The sequence below is a fragment of the Numida meleagris genome, chromosome 4, assembly GCF_002078875.1.
Source record: "Numida meleagris isolate 19003 breed g44 Domestic line chromosome 4, NumMel1.0, whole genome shotgun sequence".
Taxonomy (NCBI): Eukaryota; Metazoa; Chordata; class Aves; order Galliformes; family Numididae; genus Numida; species Numida meleagris.
In genome coordinates, this window is record NC_034412.1 from 67,553,923 (window position 1) to 67,568,965 (window position 15,043).

General features: G+C 43.7%; 1 protein-coding gene across 3 annotated transcripts in view; it reads right to left on the bottom strand.

Moving 5' to 3' along the window:
- FAT1 (FAT atypical cadherin 1) overlaps positions 1-13,971 on the bottom strand; it is a 107,863-nt gene extending 93,892 nt beyond the window's left edge. The window contains exons 1-2 of one of the 3 annotated variants that reach the window (XM_021393680.1): positions 12,406-12,913; positions 3,157-6,444 (exon numbers count right to left, since the gene is read on the bottom strand). In XM_021393680.1, coding sequence (XP_021249355.1) covers positions 3,157-6,444; positions 12,406-12,832 — 3,715 coding nt within the window. In that variant the 5' untranslated portion in view covers positions 12,833-12,913. Of the gene's footprint in view, positions 1-3,156; positions 6,445-12,405; positions 12,914-13,815 lie in introns of those variants that run through there. The other 2 variants (XM_021393678.1, XM_021393679.1) reach the window with 2 other exon arrangements.

Consider the following 15,043-nt stretch of genomic DNA (forward strand, 5'->3'; position numbering starts at 1 on the left):
TTCTTGGTTACAGGTAACTTAATTACTTGATTAAACACCAGTAATAAATTTATCATGCATGAACTTCAGACTGCCATACACCATTATTGATCTAGTTTATGCTCTGGGAAACATCCATATCTGCAGAAGTTCAGAAGACACTTGCTGATAGCCTTGCCAGCTGACCTAGTGGGAAACTTCTGATAAAAATTTGTAAAACTAGCCATGGTTTATTAACTTAATTAAACAATCTTCAGGAAAAGCTTACAGCGTAGAATCTATGTGTAATACTCCACACATGGGAGCACAAGAGTTCAAGTCTGACTGCTCCAGTATACACCTGGTTAGACACAATGGGATGCAGGGGAATTCAGTTTGAAACTTCCTTTGTTTCTCAACAACAGGTTTCAGGATGGCCTCCCACTGCCTACAAACACTGCACTGTCCTAGGGCACCTGTACTCCCAGTCTGCTGGCTCCCTCAGCTGCCTAAATTCACATAGCTTCTGCTTCAGGTTCCCCTCCAGCAGTTGCTTCTATTATTCCTTAGATTCACCCTTTGTTGTGAAACTGAATTGTCTGATTTAATCTATCAGCTTTTACACTTACTTTCAGTTCTGGCATCAAGACTGAATGTCAGCAACACTCCTCAACACACTCTCCCTGTATGATCTCCCATTTTGTCTCTGGAGATGAAGACAGCATTTGTTAACCCTTCACTGACCACAGTGATAACCAGTGGTTTCATTTTCATTATCTCCGCAGGAATTCTGTACAGGTGACTCATCAACCCATCTAAGATGATGTATACAGCAAAACAGAAAGGATTGTCCATCACTGTCAGCTCTAAAGAGGCAGTGGAAACAAGAAACATTCTACAATTTAGACATGCTTATGGCCACCTGAGAACTTCTGTAAACTTACCTCTGACTCTCCAGAAGTAACAATCCGCTGATACTTACAAGAAGGATGAAAGAAAAAGCCAAGTACTGAGTTAAGATCTCCTTCTTTACTCATTCGCCTTCCAGTTAACAATTTATAAGCTGGAGATAGCATAGGGCTGAACCTCAAATTAAACTCATTAAAACGATTGGTTTACTTTAGTCATACTTTCAGTAGCTATAACCTCCTGGGGAAATGAGTTTTGTGACTGTATTACACTACATATGAAAAATGCTTCCTTTTAGGCTGCCTACATATTAGCTGTGTGCACCCTGTTTCTTACATGGTAACAAAGTGAGATGGGGAAGGTGTTACAGAAACTGTTGCAATCATCTTGACATCTGCCTTCACCTACCACTAGCCAAAAAAAATATTTATTGCAGTTAAAACATGATCTACTACCAAATTCATTCTTAATATACTTTTTCTGGGTCTTCTTGATAAGCATCATAGATTGAAGCAACTACACAAAGTAATCAAAGCAGCTCCTGAGTTTAAGAGTATGAGTGCATTAGAGCACCCCGTAAGAGATTTACTTCTGAGAGTCTGGACAGAGCTGCAGATGACAAACCTATGAAAATCACCTGATCTAAGATAAAGGTAAGCCTCAAAGAAAAAAAAAGTACTCAAAAACTACTGGCAAATTTACAGTAAGCTCTCTCATGAGAATTTCAGAATAAAATATAAAAATATCAACCACTAATACAATTTTGGACCTTCTGAAATGAAGAATAGTTAAAAAAACAACCACATAATAACATGGAAATCATAACCTGAAAGCCCGCTACAATTCTGTGACTAGAACTATTTGATGTTTCTAACATCATCAGTCATCTTATTTTTTTCTGCAAATGTGACTGTTGTCCTTGATATCAAAGAAACAAGACACAAAAGTATTCTTCTTCGCCAATAAGTTAACACGAAATATCTTCCTAAATCCAGATTATCAAACTTTCAAAGGAAGTGTAGTGTGATGCTGTCAAAGACAGAAGGAAACTTGAAAGTAAAGTCAGAAAACCCCTTTAGCAAGCTGAAAAAGTCACCAAGTTGCTTGCCTGATCTCCTCTTTCACACATTCTTTCATGTGCTTTCTTGGCTAATTATCAACCTGCACCCTGTATCAAGGCCAGACCATTTTGAAGAGCATGACAAGGATTCCATTAAGTATAAAGAGTGCCTTCTGTAACAATGCTGATGATTTCTTAGGAAAAAAAAAATAAGAGTAACTTGAGACAGATTTTAAGCTACACTGTCAAGCTTTTAGATGCTCTACATTCCTTCATCAGTTCCCTGGTTTAGTTCAAAATATGAAGAAAAACATGCCCAGCAAACAAACAAACACATTCTTCCCCACTCAAGTGTTTTCGGAAGAATTTGTTCCCTAAGATTAACAAAAAGCAACTCTTCTTCACATGCATATCCCACCAGATAGTAGCACAGTATCAATACTTTGATATCAGAGATATAAAAGAACAAGTAGCTAGAGAGATGTGCAAGCGAAATATTAGAAGTCAGCACTAGACTTCTATTAAAGCCATAATTATATTTTTCTGTGAATACATGACAATGGAGTAATTCTGACAGCTGCTTCTCAATTTATCCATCATTAATGAGATAAGTCAACAGTTCAATCTGCTTGATTTATACAAGCTTTTTTAAAAGCAGCTTCCTTTGACAGGAGCCCTTCCATGAAGTACTGATTACTAATACAAATGGGCACCCATAAAAACTATAAAAGATCATTATAAAAACCTGCAGATCTGGAAGTATCACACATGCATACCACTACTAAATGAAATAACAGAGATGCGGTTTAGGACTGCAAAGCGTGAAAATGTCAGAATTAATTCCTTGGGTAGAGAGCAATTTACTCCCTCAACTTCATGACACACACTGTCCAAAAGACAACTCTATGTGCATGAAGGAGACCTCCATTCTGTATCAACAGTATTCTTCTTGGCAGGTGGTAGAGATTTTAAGACCTAAGAATAGCTGTAAGCAAGCTGGAGGAAAATGAGGACATCAAAGGAAAAGTACTTATCCAATATATACATACAATTTCACCAAAGCAATAGATAGAACAACATATGTTATTAGTGTCTTATTCCTTTTTCTCACAACAACACCACCTCTCTCAACAGTGACAACACAGCTTGTCTGCTTTATCGGCTTGTCTCATCTCTTTGCTGGCATACTATTTTACTTAGAATATAAAAACAACAGGAAGTCACCTTACCTTTTTCTTCATCTATTCGAAAAACTCCCATACCAGAACCATCTCTGATGGAATATCTTATCTCCCCATCTCGTCCTTCATCTTCATCATAAGCAGATACAGTCATTACTGAGGAGCCAATAGGGGCATCTTCTTTTACAAAGCCTTTATCTGCAAATACAGAGAACCGTGGAGGGTGCAAGTTCTCATTCACATCAACTACCTCAACTTCAACGTAACACGTAGAAGATAATGAAATGGGTTTTCCTTTGTCCTTGGCCCGCACAGTCAAATTATAAAGTTGTTTCTTCTCATAATCCAGTCTTTGTACAACACGTATTGCTCCACTTAGCTTATCAACATCAAAAGTGCCATCTCCGCTGTCCAAAAGGCTGTATCGTACTTGACTTGCCTGGCCTAAGTCAGGATCATAGGCTTCTAACCATGTAATAATTGTTCCTTCAGGAAGATCTTCTCGAATTTTCACATGATAATTTGAAGGAATAAACTTAGGAGGATTATCATTAATGTCTTCTATGGAGACTTTCAAAATAACTGTTGAATATAACTGAGGTTCTTCGGTAGGTTGGTCCCTGGCCTCTATTTTCAAGAAATAGACGTGCTGTACTTCATGATCCAGAAGACCTACAACTTTCACAACTCCTGTCACAGCATTAATAGCAAACTTATCAGTATCTGTAAGAAGAGAATACTTCACTTCTCCATTAGCCCCTAAATCTCTATCAGTAGCTTCAATTTGAATAATTTCACTGTTTAGCTCTTTGTTTTCACTCACTTCCACAAAATAGCTGTCTTGCAGAAACTCTGGTGGGTTATCATTAGCATCCAAAATTCTTACATCTAGAAGGTGCCAGGCAGACTTCTGTGGTATTCCAAGATCATAGACAGTAACATTCAGATTATATTTATCTTTTACTTCTCGGTCAAGAGGAGACAAAATTTTCAGCATTCCACTTTCCATATCAACAATGAAACAGCTATCTTCATTACCTCCAGAGATAACATACACTAGCTTTCCATTGAAGCCGGTATCAAGATCAGTAGCATTCATAAGTATTACGCTGGAGCCCACGCGTTGGTCCTCTCTTACCTCAATGCTACTGGGGAGAGTACTTCTGAACTGAGGTGTATGCATATTCAAGGAGTGAGTGTCAAAGAAAACATCCTCAACTTCTCCACGACTGTGCAATTTATTTGCTTGTAAGAGCTTCTCTGCAAGCATTTTAGCAACACCAGTTTCTTCACATTGCAAGTTGACCAGTTTGCGACTAGTAGCTACAGTGATGTTGATATACAATGGTTTTGCAAAGTTTTCTCCATCTGTAGCTGTAATTTTCAAACTGTGAAAAGACATTTTAGCACCTGGGCCATCTGTTAGTGACTGCTTGAGAGAAAGTACACCAGAATTTGGATTTAGGCTAAATAAATCCAGTTCATTTCCAGATTCAATTTGGTATCTTACCAACTGGAGCTCATCAGCATCAATGGCAGATACAGTTGTTATTTGTTCTCCAACCCCAAGATCCCTGGGAATTGTTCCCTCACAATTTATTTTCTCAAACAGAGGTATATTGTCATTCAGGTTATTTAAAATAATAGTCACAGGAACTTCAACTTCTCGACGATAGGGTATACCCCAATCAGAAGCTCGAATCCTTAAACTGTAAACCCTTGGCATCAATTCATAATCCAAGTCTTCTGAGGTACTAATAATCCCACTAAAATGGTTAATCACAAATGGCAAAAGATTTAGGTTTGCAATACTGTAGGTCACATAACCATTCTCTCCTTCATCGGGATCTTTTGCACTCACTCTCATGACACTTGTACCTATTGGCACATTCTCATCAAAGGATGCTTTATAGGCTGTCTGAGTAAATTCAGGAGGATTGCTGTTCATGCCTAGCACCTTAATTAATACTTTTGCAGAAGCTCTTCTGTCACTTGTCACAACGTCAAGTTCAAAATGGGAGGAGTACTGTGCTTTTATGGGTTCTGAAGTGGTAATAAGACCAGTATGAGTGTTCAAATTGAATTTTACTTTGCCAACTGTATTTTTAAATGTATATTTTAAATGTGGGTAACTAGGCAGAGCTCTCACCATTATCACAGGCGTGTTAGGAGGGGCAAATTCACTTATTTCAGCTCTATATATCTCTTTTTCAAATCTGGCAGGTCCAGACTTAAATTGTGGTGATGTCACATGAACAACTTTTACTGATGAAAACTGCGGAGGATTTCCTTTATCTTTAGCTTGAAGGGTAAGGTTGTATCCAAAAGGGTGGCTCTCCCAGTCAATGTGACCAATGGCTTTGATTCTATATTCTTTACCTCCTGGAACAGATCTCACTGTTCTGAACTGTTGAAGTGGATCACCTGCAACAATATTCAATGACGCTATTTCTCCATTTGAACCTTGATCATTGTCCTCTACAGTTACAACTGCATAAGTTGGATCTTTGTCTGATTCTGATGGAGTCAGGGTAACAGCTGTAATAACAGGGGCATATTCATTTGCTTGCTCTACATAAACAGTTAGTTTCGCCATACTGCTGATGCCGCTGCTACCATACAGCTTCAGTCCGCGGTCCACAGCAAGAATTTCCATCTCATAAACTTTAGTGTCCAAGTAGTCAAGCCTACCAGTTAGAACTACCACACCACTAGTAGGATGTATAGCAAACACATCTGTTCTTTCTTTAAAGCTATAGTAGAACTCCCCATTTGTTCCTATATCTGCATCTGTTGCACTGACTCTTGCGATGCTGGTCCTTATTGCTGTGTTTTCAGGCAAAGAAACGCTGTAAGATGTCGGAGAAAACAAAGGCCGCAAGTCATTTGTATCCAGTACCTGTACCCTGACCTTCGTGCGCGCTTCAGCATTTGTATTTTTTTCAACCGCTTTAACAGTCAGCATATAATGGTCTTTCACCTCTCTGTTAAGGATAGCTGTATTTCCTCCCTTGGTCCGTATTCTCAAAAAGCAAAAGTTTCCAAGAACATATTCTTCAGCTTTGAACAAGTTCTCATTGTCACCAGAAATAATTTTGTACCTTAAGTCCCATAATGGATTTACAATATAAATGCCCATTTTCACTGGATGCCCAACGTAAGTTTTGGCTGCAGAATTCTCATACACAGTAGCATTATACTGTGCTTGCGTAAACTGCATTGGTGAAACATGATGTGGTATTTGATTTCCTTCACAGTTTCCAATACGCTGCACCAGCAGCATCAGCAGCAAGAGCATAGTCAAGTATCTTCCCATGGCAGCAATTCCAAAAAAACCTGAAACAAGAGAAAGAAGCGTTAAGACTTACGGGCATTCAAATATTATTCAGATAACTTTTTAACTTAGTTTAGAACTCACACTTTGAAGAAAACTATTAGATACTTATCTAGGCTACATTCTTTTTTTGCAGAATGTTTCAACATGACTTAATTATAGAAAAGCAGGTAAATTAAAACCCCCTCAAAATGTCAAGAATCCCCATGACCAAATTTAAGAATTACTATCATGACACAAGCAGAACACACAGTTAACTCCATCTGAAACACTTCCCGAAGCAAGACTATTAGAAGAAATATATCAGTGCCATCTTGATCTGAATGAGTCTGGAGTACTGAACTTTCACTCCAGTCCTCTAGTTCATATGAAAACTTGTCTTTTGATAGAAAATTCTTCTCCCTCATTTCACTTAGATTGTAAAATGAATGATGTTCAGTGATGCAGAAGTAAACTGTGATGTGTCTCAAAACTACAATGGATTTTCTCGATTCTTCAACATATAGTATAAGCACCTGTTGTAATAAGTACAGACAGAAGTTATGAGTAGACAACTATTCCGTACACATTGTATTCTTGCAGTTCTGAGCACCCTGTAAGAGTAGTGGATATCAGCGCGTATGACTTAAAAAAAAAAAAAAAAAGAGCCAGGCACCACTAAGCTGTAAAACCATCAGTAAGGAATGAAGCATAATCCTTTATTCCTCTCTCTGAATAGATCCGAGAATTTATCATCAGGAGCTACTGGAACATGAATCTATTAAAAGAACTGGAAGAACTATTAAGACGTTTTTCTTTTAAACACACTCCAAAAATGACAAAGAAAGAGCCCTGAACAGCAAGACAGACATGGAGATATGCTCTCATCAGCACTGTCTTTTGAAGGAGAAGCCACAATTTTCATTCTCTAAATCCAGGCAAGCCTATGCATAAAGAAAGGTAGAAAGCTCAGAAATTAGACCTTTCAGGACTACACCCTTTACTGGTATCTATAGTAGAAGTTGTTACTTCTGAAAATCTCACAGGATAATAAGTTAAAGCTTCAGAATGCTTCCTCAGCAAGCTTAAGCTTTCAAAACAATGTCTTGGGAGAAAAATTTATTTCCAGCAAGTAAAAAGCAATTTAGCTTTAACCTGATTAATTTGATTAAGTAGCATGAATTCTTTCCTTTTGCCTTCTTCCAAATCCTAAACATTTTTCCTTTACCTCTTTTTTAGCATCTTCCTCTCTGGCTGATCTTTGTCATACAACCATCAATACTAATTCCTAATTGTGCTCTTCTCTCATTCTTTCTGACCTTTTCTCCCACATTTTACCCCTAGTTTTCCCCCTCCAACCTTTGACTGTCATTCTCCTCAGTGCCCATCCTCACTGCTTCTGTTCATCTCACCTCAAAACGTATCCCATTATGTTGCCTTCTTCCCCCACACACATTTTCTCTCACTGTTATTTTTTTCTTCTCTCACTCCTGCCTGCTCAATTAGATACCTGAAAGATCACATCGGCTTAAATTCCATGAACCATTTCTACCCACTAGGAAGAATTACAGCAAATTAACCTGCTTGTGTCAACAGTTCACTCTCAAACCTCAGAAGCAGCTAATTTGGTCACAGCTATTGCTAAACCAGTGACTTTGAGAAGGACTTAAGACTCAGATCCACAAAGCTATAGGAAGTCTGAGAGAAGAAATAAAAACTCAGTCAGATTCCTTTAGGAAGAAAAAGGAAGCGTAGTCTACCTTTCAAATCTAGCAATTAAGTTACCTGATTAAGGCTATGGCTATATCAAACAACAAAATCTAAGTCACCAGCTGGAATCCCTACTTAAAAGGTCTGGAAGAATGAAAAGTTGGTAGGGCAAATGAGTGTGACACTGGAATAACCATCATGTCAATGGGTTAACAATACTATTCCTCCCCTCACTACTGTTTTTCCTGGACTATGATTTGTCCTTAAACAGACACTAGGTTCTCCAGGGCTTCATTCCCTTAACATGCTGCTAAATATTTACTACAGTAGCTTTTTTCATGAAAATACCTGATATCAATACCTTTTAAAATCCAAGCAGTTTAAGAAGTCATTAGACTTAGCTAAAAGACGTGTCAGAAATGATTATATCACTTTAAGTAATCAAGAGAAACAACTCTTGCTGTGGAAGTTTTGGGACCTACAACCACAACAGGTGAAAAAAGCTCCACTCTATCCAGACGAATACAGGTGTTAAAACCACCCAACTTCCATGGGTGAAAGCCTTCCATAAGTAGCGGGAAGCAGCCATTCAGTGGAGGAGTATAGTTAGGCAAACAGAAGTTACTCTCCTGTCTCTCCCACCTATCAGAACTTTTCTCTGTGAACCTCTCATGTTCTCAGAGCCATGGTAGCTCTTCACAAGTCACTCCCACGCAATTCCTTAAACTCTCACCACTCATTTTGCACTCTTATCCAAGCTGGACATATTTTGGGCTTATAGTCTATTAAAATTCAGTAGCAGAGAGTACGTGCACCTCTGGTGCATTCTGTAACTCACAGCCCATACTTACTAGCAGCTGGCAGTAAGCTGTCAGAATCGGTCTATTTATTAAGTAAAACACTATCCATCTGTATTTTTTATCTTTTGCTCCTCTTATGTCAGTCACACTTGACTATGACACACTGGACTGCACTAAGATTTCCAAGCTCTTCATTAAAATTCTAAGTTGAACACATGTGTAGGTTTTACTATTACATAAATATTTTCCTGTTCTATAATACCTTAAGTACTCTTTGCTTATTTTCCGTAATAACCGCAAGTAGAGTGTGCTCAGAGCTGGCAACAGGCAGGGTATTAAACACAGTAATGCAACCACCAGTAAGGGTCCATTCTGTAGCAGAAAATTCCAATGTCTGCTGAGTCACAACCCACAGCTTAATAGCGTCCCTCAACTCAGTTGCTCAGTGGAGTACATTACACAAAAATAAGTTAGATATTTGCTATGTTTCACTTCTCTCATCTTGTGTCATAATTTGCAGTTTCCAGAAACCAAAATTCTTGAACTAGGATTATCAACATATAATATAATCTTGATAAATATCCAAATTATTAAAAAATGCAAAGACAGTTAATTACTAAGGGAAAGTATGAGAGTGCTCAGACAGAGTACTAATGTGCTAGATATAAACTCAGATGGCTCATACAGTAAGCCAGCATAACTGAATTTCACAAACATTTCAGCCAAAGGATACACTTCGAACTTTTTTTTTTTTTTTTTAATCTTTGGAGCATCATCACATCAAGACTTTCTGCATCCATTTTCAAGACATAATGCAACTGTTTGCTTAACAAACACCATAGCTCTAGGTTTATAAGAAGCACATCCTATTTATTCTGGAACGCTATATTCCAACAAACTTTGATATTCTACTTGGAAGGATCATTATTGATATATATATATTCAGTGCAGGGAAACCTACGATAGTATTGTTAGCTACTACATTAACAAAGCGATTCAACCCATTAACATAATTTGAAATGGGAAAAAATATGACTAGAAATACGTTCCATCTTCAGGATAAAGACAACAGAACAAGAGAAACTGGGAGGGCTGGCAGACCTCAGATTGAAAACTTACAAATGCAGACAATTTGGCTAAGATTCCGGTCTTATATATGACTGTTTCTCTTAACAGAATGCTTGCAGTATACAGACTTCAAACCTTAAGCAGCAAACGGAGTAAAACAGAAACATGCCAAACAGGCAAAACAAGCTCTAACTTCTAGATAAGGTACCAACGGGATACAATGCAGGAGTTATTCCCTCACCAATCTCATAAAAATCACAGGCAGAAAAAGACCCTAATCTGGGCCTAGTAAGCTGTCAGGATAAGCCTTGGTGCCACTGCTCTTTCTCTCCTACTCCCAAGGTAGGCCAGTCCAGCCCACAGCGCAGAGGGACATTGTCTACACTGGCAGATGACCCTGTGCATGGCTTCAACAGTAAGCTTGAGAAACACCAGAGAGCACCAGAAGATGTGCTGCCACTACAATGATTGTCTTCTGAAAGCCACCACTAGCTTTTAGGAAATGTGGTAGCACTTCAATGTTGTTTTCTGTTTTTGACACATGTGCATCTAATATGAAGTGTTTTTAACACTAAGATGTGTCTACTAATCAAAACATCACCAGTTTACTTTAAAGTCAGTTTTGATCAGCTCGTGCAAGTAATGCTATCTGATACAAACACAGTGCAAAAAGTTAATACTGCAGTAACTAAATCATCATGACAGGGCATCTATTGTAGCAGTGGAGGGGAGATCATGCAGCTTTGTGAGCTGTACAACTCTACAGTTACACCTTCTTTTTCAATTGTTTAAAAGCAATTATTCATGTAGCCCCATCAGAAAAAAAAAGCCAGGTTTAACTACTTCAACATCTTTAAGCTTCCGACTAAAACTTAAATCAACACTGAAAAAGTTTTTTAGGGCTTTTTAGTTTTGGGAGGAGGAAGAGAGACACCAGTGAGGGATTTCTGTGTGTTGGCAGACAGAAAAGCAACACATGATGAAAGCATATAGGAGTGTTGTATTAGTAAAGCCGGTAAGTTATTCAAAAAATGTACACTGCCATAGAGATTAACATAACAATTTCAACTTGTGACTGAACTCCAGAGAGTTTCATGCTTACATCCACCACCTTAGGAGTTAATCTCATGAGGTGCTTTGATTTATGCAGTCGAGATCTCTGCCGTTAAAAGGAAAACACAGCCGCTGTATTCAGGCAGCACGCAAAGACATTGACTAAAATGGTTTCACACTGAGAACTGTGACTATTTGCAAACGACAGTGTATCTCGTATCGAGCTCTCCCACTGCACAAGGAAAAGCAGATCTTTGGGAATTAAGGAGTGTGGTCAAAATCTAACGTAACGACATTAAAATTCATGAGGACAAACATTTTTACTGAGTCAACGCTCAGCTTTAACTAAAATAAAGACAAAGATCTGTGGGGTTTTGTAGACTTTTTTCTTGCTTGTTTCCACTGAAATTAGCGGTAACTTGGCCATGTAAGTTCCTTTCCCATGCTAAGTTATCAGCCCAAGCGCCTGTTGTACTACTGGAGCTCACCTTCCAGCACGCTAAAAGCAAGATCTCAGGATTTCAGAAAACAAACAAAACCCTCTGAAATAAAGTCGTTTCAGCATTGAAATAAGGTATTTCACTGACTAAACAGCTGAGTATTTCCACGTGTTTCGACAGGTACATACACAGGAAACACACAGCGGATCGTCTGTGTAATAGATGCAAGTCTCCGAATTCCCATGCAACACCCAGGAGAAACTCACATCTAAGTTTTTAAACTCCAGGAAAGTTACTGGTGGAATCCAGGATTACTTTGAAATGTCTTAACGCAATCTCCTCCCGCCAAGAAAATAAAGTTTACAACCGGGGGTACTGCCAACGGGGAGATCCGCCGCCTCCGACTGCCGCCCTCAAACAGCGCTCCATTCCCCGTGAGCCGCAGAGCAAAGGGAGAGCGCCGCGTCCTTGCGCGTTATCGCTCAGGGGAATGCAGGAGGAAAGCAACGAGGGACGCCGGGCGAAGTGCAAACAAAGGGCCAAAACCACCCCGGGACACTTCGCCGCCGCTAACCACTCCCGTTGGTTCACGGGGGAATTAAGTTCACAATGGCCCGTTGAATACAAACGAAAATAGATGCCATTCCTTGGGGGGGGGGGGGGGGAATATTATCACCCCCTCTTTTTTTTTTTCTCGACAGAACTTCCGAACAACCTGCCGCCTGCGTCCCGGCCGCACCTCCCGCTCCAGCCCTGCCGGCCGCCACGAGCACGCAGCGGGGCTCCAGGGCCCGGCCCGGCGCCGTGGGCTCCCCCCGCCACCGAGTCCCCTCCCTGCTCCCCCTCAGCACCACTGCTCCCAGCTCAGCCGCCCCACACCAAACTTCTCATAACTTCCCAGCCCCCATCTCACCGCGCTCAGTGCCTCCGGGGCGGGGGCGCAGACTGTGCCCAGCCCCACATTCCGCCGCGCAGCTTTCCTTTCTTCGCCGCCCGCGCTCCTCGCCGCTGCCCTCCGCCCCTCCACGCCGCGGCGCCCCCCGGAGTCGTATTCCTCCGCCGCACCGGACCGCGGCCGCTCCGGAACTCGTTTCTGCGGCGCTCCGCGGCCGCGGACACAGCGGCAGCCCCGCACCCCGGGTCTGCCCCACCCGGGGCTGGGCCGAGCGCCGACGGGAGGGAGCGGCACCTCTGGCCGTAGCCCTGCCAGGAGGGGCGACGGGGACAACGGCGCCTTCAAGTATAGCAAAGTGCTGAGGAAGGCGACTGAGAAACTTTGGGAAGCCGGAGCTCGGCCGTGCGGACTGGAAGGGACCTTGAGGGACGCCACCAAAATACATCGAAAACGGGCGGCATCGTTACGGTGCTGAGCCCAGGCGGAGCCCGCGGTCCTGCCCCCTCACCGCCAGCAGCCGCGTAACGGCCGCAGCCCCAGCTGACGGCCGCCTGCAGGGCAGGGCAGGAGTGGCGCCGCCCGCTTCGCCCGCCCGGCGGCGGCTCCGTCCCAATCCTCGGCACAGAGTGGGCTCCGCGTGCCTCGCTCCTGCTGAGGGGAGCGGTGCTGGCCGGCCCAACGTTGAACACTGCCAAACGTTCCTCGGAGAGTTCCCCGCTCATTAATAAGTGATGGCACTTCAAAACCAGCGAACGTTTGCCCGGGGAATCCCGGCACAGCAGGCTCACGGCTGCGGGCGGGGGCACATTAGCCCCGACACGGCTTTTTTGAGCCGCATAAATAAATAAAGCCAGCTGCGCGGGGGGGAGGGGGGGGGGTTGTTAGCCCGGCGCACCCCGCAGCTGGAGATCAGAAGGAATGGGCCCCCCAGAACGTGTCGGCCGCGGCCAGGAGGCTCCGCTCCCCGCAGCCCCCGCGCACGCTCCCAGGGCCGCCCCAGCAGCCCCCGGACCCCAGGCGCGAGTTCGGCGGCGGCCGGCAGGGGGCGCCACGGCACAGCGCAGCGCGCTGAGCCGGCACGGTGCCGGCGGGCAGCCCGGAACGGAGCGGCCGAGCCCGGCCCCTGCCGCGCTGCGCTGGGTCGGCAGCGGTGCGTGCAGGGCTGCGGGTAGGTGCTGCGGTGCCTCTGGCTCCAAGTGCGAACAGTTCGGGTCAGCTCCGTGGGAGAGATACAGACATGCACGTGTGTGTGTACGCATATAAGCAGGCATATAGGTATGCTACAGTTTCAAACTGCAGTATCTACGGGTTGAAGCGCAAACAGCCTCAGCCTTTTCATTAAAAGCCGCTCTCTGTAGCACCACGACTCACGAGAACCACCTTCCCGAGCATCCTACTGCTGACAAACTCATTAAACAAAGAACTCACCAGACCAGCTGGACTCGGCGCTCTCCTCTCAAAGTCCGCTCCAGCTCAGTTCATCTCCGCACACACTTCCCTCTCCCTCCCCCCCCTGTTTTTCCCGTCCTTCGGAGAAGCAGCGATCACAGTCCCGCTGCTCGCGCAGTTCTAGCGCCTGCCCGCGGCCCCGGAGTTCAGCGCGGCCCCGGCGCGCAGCGTGCGCGGCGCCCGGCCTTGCCGGCACAGCGCGGTGCTCCGGCTGCCGGCCATCCGCGGCTCCGGCTCCAGCGGGAGGAAAAAGAGAGATGAGCACGGAAGAAGGGGGAAAAAAAGGAAAAAGAAAAAAAAAAAAAGGAAAAAAAAATGAAGGCGAAATGAGAGATCCAACTTTCTCAAGACATGTCCAGGCAAAGAACGGGAGAGTTGAGGAGTTGAGCAGCGGAGAGAGTGAGCGGGGAAGCTGCGATGGCTCGTCCCTCCCTCTCTCCTCGCTTCCTCCGCCTCCCTCCCTCCCTCCCTCTCCCCCTTCTCGCGCTCCGGCCGGCCCTCCCGGACCCCAATTCCGGAGCACCTCCTCTCCTTCCCTCCTCGCGTCCCCTCCCCTCGCCGCATCGCCACAGCTCCGCACGGGGCCGCTGCCGCACACCTGGGCCCGGCTGCCGGCAGGTGAGGCGTGGCGTGGCGTGGCGTGGCGAGGAGTGCGGAATCGTCCTCTCTGCTGCTCCCGGCGTCTTTCCCGGAGCTTTTTGTTGAGGCCGGTTCGGGGCCCGCTGGCTCCGCCGCCGCAGCGCCCGGCCTCTCGTTTTCTGGAGCATAGCCGCTGGAATGAACGGGCAAGTCCGAGAGGGCTGAGCGAAAGAATAGCCCGCTTTCGCCCAGCCGCTCTAAAACTGGAGTAGCTCTCTGCCCCTCACCCCCCCACACACACTTTTTTTTACCTCCTTTCTTTTCTTTTTCCCTTTTCCTTTTTTTCTCTATTTTCTTTTTTCATATTTTTCTTTTATCCCTTTTCCTGTTTCTTTTTTTCTCTTTTCCTTTTCCCTTCCTTTCTTTTTTCCTCTTTTTCATTTTTTATCCGTTTTTTCTCCTTTTTACTCCCCTTTTTTTTTTACCCCCATCCTTTCCCCCACTCCCCTTCTTCCTTTCTTCCCTTTTCCTTTCTTCCTTTTTCCTTTTTTTTCTGTTTTCCCTTTTCGTTCCTTCTCCTCTTCCTTCGACACCCCCCCACACACACACACTTTTTCTTTCCTCCCCC